Genomic DNA, 12,252 nt, shown 5'->3' on the forward strand with positions numbered 1-12,252 from the left:
TTGTGAAATTTGATTAAATTGTTTTTCTTTGCTCTTAGACAGGGGTAAAATATGTTTTAATAGAAACATGTACATTTTCAGTTTTCTTTCAAAATTGTTTTTTTTTCTCAATAGAAAAATGTAGCTTTTCATTTACGACCCACTTAAGTGTCCATTATTCTAAATATTATTTATTTACATTTAGTCTGTGTTTCAATATGTATCATACATATATATTAAAGACAAACATGTATGTCTATGTGTGAGAGTCCAAGTGTTTGTAGGTCTCTATCATCAATATATCTATCTACACAAAACATCAATATGCAATTTTGTGTGAATGCATGTGTCTATTATACGCATATACAGAATCAAATATATATATATATACTAAACTATACACAGTGGTGTGCGCTGACATTACTTATAGATTGAGTTTTCACAGTTGGTTTTGTAAACTTAAACTTTTATGAATGTTAAACAATGTAAGCTTATAGTGAACTATACAGAGTTTATTTAAATTAAGTTTAAGATGAATGGATATTGAACCCAGCAACAAATGAAAAGATGCTAAATATTTGATTATAATGTATTGATTTCTATAGCGGAAATATATTCCGCAGCTCTGTACAATGGGCCAAGACACTCATCCGTGTAAGAATTTTTGGTAGGAAGTGTAGCTTATTATAGGACAAATCGATTTTCTTTGGGCTATAACACTTTTTTTTTTTTTTTTGTATAGGTGCGGGGGCCGAATAGAGTGCGTAAAAGATCAATGCGTTCTGAATCACACAAATCGTTTTATGGGGATGCTAAGCAGTGTATGATATGTTATATCGGTTAAACCTATAATTATTCTTCACATCAAGGCTTTACACTATGCCCATTATATAATCCATAATACCTGGATCTAACGTTTATAGCTTTACCGTATTTTCATTGGGCGATTTTAAAACGTATACATTTTTGATGTTTGCCTTGTATATTCCTGAGGCTTATATTTTAGTTAATATTTTAGTTAATATAGCAAACGTCTGCAATACCTTACTTACATAATCACAGTTAAAATCACGTGGTGTACATATATCCAAGAGCAGTATATATATATATATATATATATATATATATATATATATATATATATATATATATATATATATATATATATATATATATAATTTGAAAATGAACAATATATAGCTATGTTGGGGTTATTCATGCAAATACATATAGGTGTGTGTTTATATATGTAAATAAATAATATATAAATAATATATATGTCATAAATTACATATTGTTGATGTATTATATGTATTTGGTTATAGATCATAGGGCTGAACTAACATCAATAGCATTTCATCAGGTTCCTTTGACCTATCTAATTTTATTGTAATTAAACCAATCGTATAAATCATTTTGATTTTCATTAATTAAAACATTATTGAGACTTTGTCACTTGTTCCTGCACATTAGAATGGTCCTTTACTCTGTCACCATGTTGCACACATGTAGTTTTATAGCATGTACTCTCCACATCGCAATTGTATGAATGATTGTAACAGAATGGGCAAGGGTCCATAGTTTCTTGATTTTGTTAATACATCTAGAGTTAAGAACTAGAAAAAAAATCTGCATTTACTCATATCACACATAAAACAAAAATAATACAGATATTTTTTTTTTAATTGTTTTCCAAACGATTGTTAAATCAAAATGTTCTTATTTCTGTACAGAAAAATTATATGTAAATTGTGCAGCACTTTTTTTTTTGTCTTTCTTTCTCTCTATTTCTCTTCCACATCTCTCTCTATCTCTCTCTCTCTCTCTCTCTCTCTCTCTCTATATATATATATATATATATATATATACTTCTTTTTTTTTGTCTTTTTCTTTTCCGCTCTCTTAGTCACCTCATCTGACATCTCTGCTTCTTTTCTCTCTTCTCTTCCTTTCTCGCTTTCATACAGTAACTCCAACCATATTTCTATTATCTGAGATTGTTATTAATCCTCATATATTGCAATGGAAAAAAATGAGTTAAACATCTAGTAACAGAATATGTCTCAATATGTAACAAAATATAATTTTGTCTAACTAATAAGCCATTCTGTTCCTTCCTATCTCTCTAAAGTAATATAAATTAATTCCCCGAATGAAGATCCTAAGCATTCCTATTAAACATACAATCTATTAATTCTAGATTAAAATTGCAGACCTTAAAATGCCAGTCTTCACAGAATCTTCAAATTATCCATCTGACAGGTGCAGACGAGTCAATTACTTGGCTCTTCTTGCCATGCTACATTTAGTCTCAGCATATACCCGTACATAAACTCTCCACTTTTTTAGGTAACTTACACCTTTACATAGATCTAACCCATTAATGAAATGAAATTCTGGGTTGGGAATTAAGAAGCAGCCAGTGATTCCCTCCAGACATCTATGTGCTCAGTACCTATGCCAAGTGGAGGGATCCTGAACAATTCTCAGCTTTAAATGAAGCACTTTCTTGTCGTGGTGTTTGTTGTTTCTTGCGGTGAATATGGAACAAAACTTCTCATGTAACAAGGAAAGAATTTGGTGGAAAGCCAATGTCTGCATGAGACACAAATAAAGTACAGGGGAACACTGTCTAATCAGAGTTAGAAAAATTCCCACAAGCCATTCTGGAGACATTACATTTTATTTATTTGGTTTATTTTTTTGTACTTATTTTATTTATTTATTTATTTATTGCTTAATGGAAGGATGCATTCGAAGTTGGTTGAGGAACAAAAACGTGGTATATTTAAAAATAAATAACAAAATCTATAATCTGTAGACCGGTAGGAGAAGAGCCTTGATTATTATAGTTGGTAAGTTTATATAGTTACAAGTTATTAGGTGTGTCTGTCTATTACACTGCACTTATTAAAAGGCTGGACCGCCATAAAAGCTAATATTATTATTATGGAATTGCGGCAGGTATCAGTGTCAAGGGTTATGCTCAGTTTCGTAAGCATTGATGTGCTCTTTGCTTTAAGAGCAATAAAATGGGTGTGCAATGTAAAACATTTCACCCCCTGAACATATAGATGTGTGTGTATATATATAAATAACACAATGCAAATATAAATCAGTTCAAATCGTTGGAATATATTTTATTTTTTAGAAAAAGGGCGTTGGAATGTTTATCCCATATTCTGTATAGATAATTTTATTGCTTGTGGTAAAACAAAAACGTTTGTCTTAGCGCTATTAAAAATCTAGAGCTGCTTCTGATACATTCATTGTCCTTAAAGGCGCAATCAGGTAATACATTTCTGATATTTATGTTTACTTGGCTATGCAGCACACATATATAGGCATTCTGTACAAAAAAAAGGGTTAAAAAAAGACTCTTGCCTACCCAATATGCCTAAAAGAAACATTGTAATACAATGAACAGATACCTAAGTACAATTAAGAGCAAATGGACACTAAATTATAGGTTGTTTTTTTTATTGAAAATAGATTTCCTTTTAATCATTTCACCTGTATTTGGGGAATAGGCATTTTTATTCTGGATTTCATAAACAGGTAATAGGGAAGATTCTCCTTGTCTTCAAATGAAAGGAGAAATTATCCATCCACATAAATAAATGCTCACTGTTATAATGCTCTGTATATTATATGTTCAATGCTTTAAGTTAATGACACATACTGCTTTCATAAGAAGCAGAATATGGATTCGAGTGTGGGAACTTAGCTGTTCTAAAATCATTTGCCTACATGTGAAAAAAGCCAGTGTTTTTCTGTTGATAAGTTATTACTTGCCAGGAAACTCCACTTGACTATCAATTACACCTACTTCTCAACATAAAACAATGAGAACAATGTAGCCAACCACAGTTGCCTAGGAGGTGGAACAGGTACATGTTATTACAGGGTGTACTTATTTTTCCAACAGGGACCATCACCTTCCCATTTCTTGTTTGGATCAAATTCATTAGCAGAGATCATACAAATACCCTACAATATATCCTTTACTCATACCTTCATATCTCTTCTCCCTTCTGTGCTGTGTATTCTCGTTTTAGAGCTGGTACTCAGGAGACAGTGGGTCTTTTCAAGCAGAAGGGCTTAACTTTGTAATTGTCCTGGTGCAAATTTTCCTTACAGGTTGCTTATGTCTAGAGTTCTCCCTGCTAAGATACTCCAAACAAAATTAATTAATTGGAAAACGTGGGTCTGATAAAAAAAAAATAACTCCGTGGAAATATACTTTCCATAGGAGTCCCCCACTAACACATTGGCATATTTGCTTCTTGATAGTAAACTTTTAAAAGAACAAAAGGGTCCCAAAATAAAATAAAATGTCCTTTCAAAAGCTTTCAGGGTAAGCATTTAAGAAATGTACATATGTAAATATATTTCCAGATCCACCTTTAGATTTCAGAACATACATACCTTAATGAAAACTAAATGAAGAACACGAGAGAATGGTTTCCTTCTATCAATGTTTTCTAACTGTGGCTGGTATATCCATAGGATAAATTGGCTAGAAGTCACTTACTTTCCTAGGTATAGAAGTATCATTTGTAGGGAAACTTTTATTTAGAAGATTTATATAGAAATCATTTTCCTACACCAATTATGTCTAAGACTAAGAACCGTACTTCTGATGTACTTGATTCAAATTACAATTATCTCTGAGTAAGACCTAACAATTCTGGCTCACACTTCAATTAACCCCTCCTTCCAAAAGAACTTAATTTAAGTCATTTTAATTAAATGACTTAATAAGACTTTGTAATATAAATAGGCTTTCAAGCCAACACCAAAAGAACATCAACCCCTCCCATGCATTTAATAAGAGTGAAGAGTGAACATCCCATGCTATTTTGTTCTCACTCGGCACCCTCTCTGTGTAATAAAAATGAATAAAGTCATTCTTGTTAAAGTCTATTTGTACTTCTTTGCTGTTAATGGCCCAGTTACTTAAAGTTGTATTTACCTTCACAGTTCAATGCATAAATCTAGAAGTATTGTGTATCTGGGGATTTACTCTTATTAAACATGTACCTTTCTTATGTCATTTTAAACTAAAAATATAAGGTAGAAAAAAAAAAAGAAATTGATATAGTTTCTTCTTATTGGAGTAGCCATTTGATGGTCCCCTAAAGAATCATAAAAGACAAGTGTTGACTTTTTAACCAATAAATGTTAATTCGTTAGGTCTGCTTGGGGGATGTATTCCCTGATGGGCTGACACTTTGAAGAATAAGGGTGTTCTTAACAGGTCGTAGTTTGTACTAAATGATACTCAAGTTTAGGAAAATTTCCCTGATGTTTTAACAGATCCATTATCTCATTTGCAGTCTGGACTTTGAAAAGATTATATGACAAACGAATGAATCGAGTCTGTTCTCTAAATTAAAGATACAGAATTCATTGTTTAAGTATGGTATTTGTCTCAATGTCAGCTAAACACTTTGTGAATTGATCGTGGTGTGAGGAGAGGTTTGGATGTCTGTGTTTAAACAAAATATAGATCTTATCATTAAAAAAATAAAAAAATGTATATTTTACATTTTTGACATGATACATATTGCTGTCTGCCACCTCCAGGCAAAGGATTATTGATAGTTGGAGTTGTTTAACACTGAGCTGTCACTTTAACCAAGAATTCGATTCAATGCAATTTGCGGAAAGTCTAATTTAGATACACCAATAAATAAACGAATATATATCTTAAAAGTAATGCCTTTATGCTTTTGGTTTTGGTCTGTAACGATGCAATGAATACTATAGAAAGAATGTATTGACAAAGATAATTCAGGTTGATTTAATCAAATACAGTTCTAATCATGTCAGAAAAAGTAACTGATTAGAGATCGGATGAACTTGGGAGAAAGAAGAAATATAGTATTTCTATCATAAATTGAGATGATGAGGAGAAACCGAAATGCGGTTGAAGTTTCAAAAACCACAAAATATAAACAGCATGTTTACAATATATTAAGAATTGTAGCAGGATCCCAACAAAATGTTTTATGATGTCAGTTTACTAAAATCATGCAGACTCAATAACAAGCACTTATGAGACTTGAGTTCAAAGACTTTAAATAGAAAACAGGCAGCCAAGGTTTTCTTAATTATTAAGTTACCAGACTGAAATGCTAGGTGAAGCTACTGCCCCAAAACAATCTTGCCAATAAATCAATACATAGTGTCTGGGATTTGCGGGAACACTTAGACTATAGCAGAAAGACATCATATAATTCATTAAGGCTGAAATGAGATTTTACAGTCAATATGATTAGATATATTTGTGGATCTATAATATATAAATATAATTTCCCTTCTCTATCTCTGAATTTGTCTCTTAAAGAATAATAAAAAAAAAATCAGGCTTACTTAAATGGGAAGAAATGTATTTGTCTACAGTTTAAGAAATATATTTCACAGAAACTACTATTAACTATTGCAGGTTCGTGTGAAACTAAAGACAAATGTAAAACTACATAAATGACTAATATTAATGATATTAGGATAAGCTATCTCAGGAAAACAAAAAGGTAAAGATCGGGTAAAGTAGGGATTGGTCATATATATATATATATATATATATATATATATATATATATATATATATACACATACACACACCTCAGTATACATATTTTCTACAGCGTAACAGAGCCCGTTTGGTGTTTGGGCAACACGTCGAATATATAATTTAAGAAAACTCTATAGATAAACACCCTAAATAATATTTGATTTACCTTGGTTTGGTAGAGACTTGACTCTATGTCATTAACCACCGACTATAATCAGGACATTGAATTTACTGAATGCTAAACTCATTAATTCATATATAATCGAGTATAACTTAACATGTCGAAAGGTTGTCAACTGTAAGCATCAATGTGTGTTTGGCATTAGAAAACCACAGACACAGGGTTTTTTAACAATGACAATGTTTTAATTTAATTACAAATAAGAGATATAGGAAATTATAACTCTTCAATAAAATATATAACATTTTACATGATGTCCCTTTCAAAGGGATAATAATATCAGAAAGGACAGAGAGGAGAGGAGGACAAGTGACTTTGAGTGGTTCAAATGTCTTAGCAGTAAAAATCTGGGGTTTTACTCTATAATTGTACTATCATTTAGAATTCCATACATTTTTTTGGTAGATGAAATAAAAAATAATTTAATTTGTTTTGCTTGTGTGAAATAATTTGCCTATTATTTTTCGTTATCACATGTTTAAAATAGGCTTGTTTGTTTAAAAGGTATAAAGAAGTGGACAACCTAAAACCTAGCTATACGATTTATAACAGAATTTCTGACCAATGAAACATCCTCCAACTATTCTGTTTTTGAGGTTTTGTGCAATTTTCTTCCACGAATAAGTTGGAAAAGAACATTAACCCCTTCTTTGTTTTTTTTTTTATATATACATTTCTGTCTTGTGCTTATTTTTTTAAGCTTCTATTTTATCTGAATAAAGGAAAATAGGATTGTGACGACCATCCGAATTAAGAATGGTTGTTTTCAGGCTGGAAAGTAATACTACACATTTAAAAAGAAATACAAGGAGGATTAAACATAGACTTATCTATCTGACCATATATAACAACCCTCTCCGACTTGTCCCACAGTCCTTAGAACTTCGCCATCATTTGTTTCAATGGTCTCAGAGATTTTGGTGAGATATCAAAGTCTACCGAAAAACCGGAGCAGTTAGATCCAGATAACAGCACCCTAGTCCGCATATATAGTACATTCCCATCTCAAAGGGGATCTAGGGGTGTTCAAACAGTTCTTTGGTGCATATATGTGGACAAAATGCCCATCTGGAGCGTTCAGGGTATTAAACCGTCCTATCCTAGACTCTTTCTCAAGATAAGTGATACATGCTGTATCCAACAGGGGTAGCATATAGTCCTACAGGTGGGATCTGGAGCATTGGTCTATGGAACTGATAAGAAGAGCCATACAGTGATGCAGCTTGGATAGGATTGTTGATTGGGAATGGTAAACTAAAACCAGGGGGTAACATTGGTTTGGCAGCCATTTTAAGCTTCTCTAGTTCAGCTTCTTGTAGTCTTTTGGCTTTAGCTCTCCGGTTTTGGAACCAGATTTTGACTTGGGTTTCTGTGAGGTTTAGAGAACTGGAGAATTCAGCTCTTTCTGCGATGGAGAGATACTGTTTCTGACGAAATTTGCGTTCTAGAGCCAGCAGTTGTGATGTGGTAAATGGCGTTCTAGGTTTTCTGTTGGTCTTGTGCTTCCTAAGGGTGCAGGTGGAGGGACTCAGGTGTCCTGTAAAAAAAATAAAAAAATCAGTCAACCAATATATACCTAAAATTAGCACCTTTATAAAACATCATGGACTAGGAAACACATACATTGAGGACATTATGTATATATCACTAAATCCAAATGTTTCATTATATAAATACAAGTTGGGATGTAAGTTAACCCACATGATGGAGTTAGATGGGAGAGAACCTATACTACAATTTGGAAAATAAGGGGTTAAAGCTACATAAGTATATTGTACCTTAAGAATATTATACAAGTCCATGTGCATATCTCCTACTCACATTTCCCCAGGCCAAACTGAGACAGAACGGATATTCATGTACCTGACAAAAAGTTATTTAAGGTAACCGAATCTGGCCCTAAAGCCTAAAGCCTAAAAAAATAATAATATATATTGAACCCTTCTATTTATTGGGTTATTAAATTAGGTAGTTTTATAAATATGTTTTATGTAACAGCCTTAGACATAGATATTACATTTATTACTTAAAGAAAACCTCTTAGGTAAATGTTACCAAGTATGCAGGTATTAGACTTTAAAACGACTGCATCACTAACTGTTCACATACTAAAACTATAACTCAACATGAAAATGTCAAGTTAACTGGTTAATGTGTAACAGAAAACACAATGTCTCAACAGCAAAAAATAAATGACGCCATTGTAACCCCTGAAATTTATATGGGATTTGCTTTTATCACTTTAAAGCTTTTCATCTTAGATTTAAGAGAATTCTCACCTCCTAACACTTAATGATGTAAATAGTCTGAAATATTTGCCTTCAGGATTTCTAGATATTTAAATATATTTATTTTAATATATATAAGACGTTATTTCAGGTTTTTAACTCCAAACAAATTTTATTAGCGTAAAACAAATCTACTCCAATTATGAATTTAGATTGAATTTGCATCTAAAGGATCTAACTAAAAGGCAATCCTATGGGCTTTTTTTTGTATCAAATTGAGGAGCTGCTATAGTGATGGTCACAGCTTACTTGTTAAAATTATAAAATCCTCTATTAATATAAACTGTTAAAGTCAACAATACCACAATATGTATTTTACTGATATTATCAAATATATACATAGAGGCAACATGACGTGATTTTAGTAATTTATATAAAGGTAGACAACATTTCCAACTGAGACGGATCATCATTTAATATTATCAGGTCCTAATTTTAATATGCCATATTAATTGTGTATTTTTCATGTAAAGTACAATTTAGTAAAGATAAGCAGTTTAAATAATTTGCTTGGTCATACATCTTTTCCCTTATTGTTGTAGTAAAACTTCCAATTCCTTTCTTTCCAGCTACGTGCAATGTCAGATAAGTGGATGGACTAATATCACACGTTATTATTTGCTGGTTAGCTACACTTTTAAAACCAAGGTTTATACTGGATTTTATTATTATGTCTATAAAACATTCAGATAAAATGTTAAGCATTTATTTTGCGTACCGACTTAAAGCATCAAAATCCTTTACATTAAAAAGGTATGATCTTGCTGTTTGTATTAAACTTCACACAGAACACACATACCCATACACTACACTACATATAATGCATTACTCTTTAGTGATTACATCTGATTTTCTTGTTTGTATTTCATACATCATAATTAAAAATCGCTACTTAACATTTGCAGCTGTGTATTAGCAATATATATATATTATATTAATATCATCTTTTCATGGAAAATGTTAGGATAAGGAACAATCTTGCTATATAGACAAACAGATTAATCTTTAATAAACTAATTAAAGATTAGTCTTTTTGTTTTAAAAAAAGGTAAAAATAAATATATTAATAGATGCATAATACCTTGAATGAGCCCATGTAATAAAGGTTTATTGGGGATATGATACATACTATATGATCTATTTTTTTAGTTATCTTTCACTTATGAGTATAAAAAATATATTTTGTGACACTGATGTCCGTGAAGTGGACAGTTTAAGTGTTACAGGTGTATGTCAGCAGAAGCAGACCCCACTTTTTGGTTTGCTATAGAAATTGTGCAATTGTGTCAAATAGCACCCCCCCTTAACGCAATCAGTTAATGTAATTATGTTTTTAAACCAAAGATTAAAGTGACATCATCAGCATTTTCAGGTAGTAATGCAGCTGAACGTGTCTTGAAAAGGAATCGATGTCTAAGAAGATGATAATAGGGATAGCAGTCACACTTTTAACGTACCTGTTAGCATTGGTTATTCTATACCAATACTTGGTGGGCTATTACACTCAACACTCTCTGATGTATACATAGTTCTTTCAAATTACTATTTCCACTATGCCCTATACAATTTACTGACACTTTTTTATAATTTCATATTTATGCCATAGAGATTTTAAGAGTATATAACTAAAACATGTGACAACACACACAGTGTCAAATAATGCATACTACTGGCAGAAATTATTTTAAAATCGTACAATAAAAATCTGGAAATAAGGATAAATTATATATTTCAAACCCCATATAATGTAGATGAGAAAACGAATCGAGTGTATTTAATAGCTCCAGAAAAAGCAATTTTCAAATATTGTTCTAATGCCCAGAAAACAATTGCACTGAAGTGCTTGTCTACAGACACCAAGAAAATCTAAAATAAACATCCGGATCCCATGATCTTCATCTGCTAAAGCAGCAGTTTTAACTATTGGGAATCTGTGAGCACATTCCAACCAGAAGACTGTCTCTCTGAGTAGTGTAAACCAGAATACTACATGTTTACTGTTGGCTACAACTATCTAGATAAGCTTATCTGCTTGCTTTGAAGAAGAATACTTCAGTGTAGCACTGGACACAGACAGTAAACCAAGACACACAAAGAAAAAAAGGGTATGCACACCACAGTCACACAATCTGTACATGTGATTAGTCATCAATGCCCAGGATCGTGGTTATTAAACAAACAGGCTGCCTGATTTAATTAAATTAGGTACGACTAATTAAACCGATCGTGAAGTTGTATGGACCAAGCGATTGCTGTGCGATGTTAACCGTACTGAATGGGTCAGCAACAGTAATTTAGCATATTAAGTGTGTGTGTGTTATATATAACTATATATATGTATAGGTGTAAGCACAGTGACACAATCACACAGCAACCCTTTGGTGTAAAGATAAAGATAGATATGCTTCTGGCGTTCGATTAAGCACGCAAGCCATGAATTTGTAGCATTGATCATTAAATCGTGTCTTATAAACTTACTTGGCGGAGGGGAGTAGCTGCCTCCTTCCTTGGCCCATGCAGTCCCATCTTCGGAATTCTCTGATTTCACAGAAGAGGTTTCAAAACTTCTTGTAATGCCAGGGGGGCTTGGGCTTTCTCTGCTTACTAACCCTACTTGCAGGTGTCTTGGGGTACTGCTTGCCCCAGGAGCCTCCAATCCACGTAGATGTGGCATCTCCTTAGGAATCCTCTTATCAGCCATGAGAGCCTCCACGCTAAAAGGCAGACTGGAGACCTTGATCTTGTGAACTTCAGCTGGGGAGTGGATAGGATGCACAGTTCCCTCTTCATCTGAGCTTAAATCCTCTTTTATTTTCAGCGGGGAAGACATTATGATGTTTAAGGGGAGCAAAAAAAGCAAATCCCCTTCTTCCTTGCTAAGATCCTTGGAATGAAGGTAGCCCAGTTCTGTAGATGCAAGCAGCTCTGAGAACCAACACTTCACAGACACAGACTTCAAGGAAACTCAATTAAACTTTTTCTTTCCTCTTTTGAAAGCAGCTGCTCTGACAGCCAACAGGAAACGCCCGAACCTTGTGACGTATCCACAAGGCTCTTCTGATTGGCTGGATTTTTTTTAATGGCAGTGATTTTAGAAGTGTTTTCGTTAAAAAAAAAAAAAAGAAAAAAGAAAAGAAAACGAGGGAGTTAATTAGATAGACTGCAGTCTGTGCTGTGTTATTAGTGATACCTGTAGGGCTGTAATCACAAGAAACTGAAAAGTC

General features: G+C 32.7%; 1 protein-coding gene across 1 annotated transcript; it reads right to left on the reverse strand.

Annotated features, from left to right (window-relative positions):
• Positions 1 to 7,852: 7,852 nt before the first annotated feature.
• Positions 7,853 to 11,858, reverse strand: LOC149297915 (homeobox protein MSX-2). The gene is made up of 2 exons (XM_089488097.1): positions 11,507 to 11,858; positions 7,853 to 8,277 (listed from the first exon to the last, which is right to left on the reverse strand). Exons 1-2 carry the CDS (start codon positions 11,856 to 11,858, stop codon positions 7,853 to 7,855), a joined length of 777 nt encoding a protein of 258 aa, XP_089344223.1.
• Positions 11,859 to 12,252: the final 394 nt, after the last annotated feature.

The sequence above is a fragment of the Sceloporus occidentalis genome, unplaced genomic scaffold, assembly GCF_023333645.1.
Source record: "Sceloporus occidentalis isolate IW3139 unplaced genomic scaffold, rSceOcc1.0.p SCAF_36, whole genome shotgun sequence".
Classification (NCBI taxonomy): domain Eukaryota; kingdom Metazoa; phylum Chordata; class Lepidosauria; order Squamata; family Phrynosomatidae; genus Sceloporus; species Sceloporus occidentalis.

Excerpts from the sequence above, each read along its gene's own strand:
- LOC149297915 (XM_089488097.1), bottom strand. The coding sequence starts at position 11,858 with ATGTCTTCCCCGCTGAAAATAAAAGAGGATTTAAGCTCAGATGAAGAG. Across the intron at positions 8,278-11,506 it reads CAGCTACTCCCCTCCGCCAA|GACACCTGAGTCCCTCCACC; the intron begins GTAAGTTTATAA and ends TTTTTTTTACAG.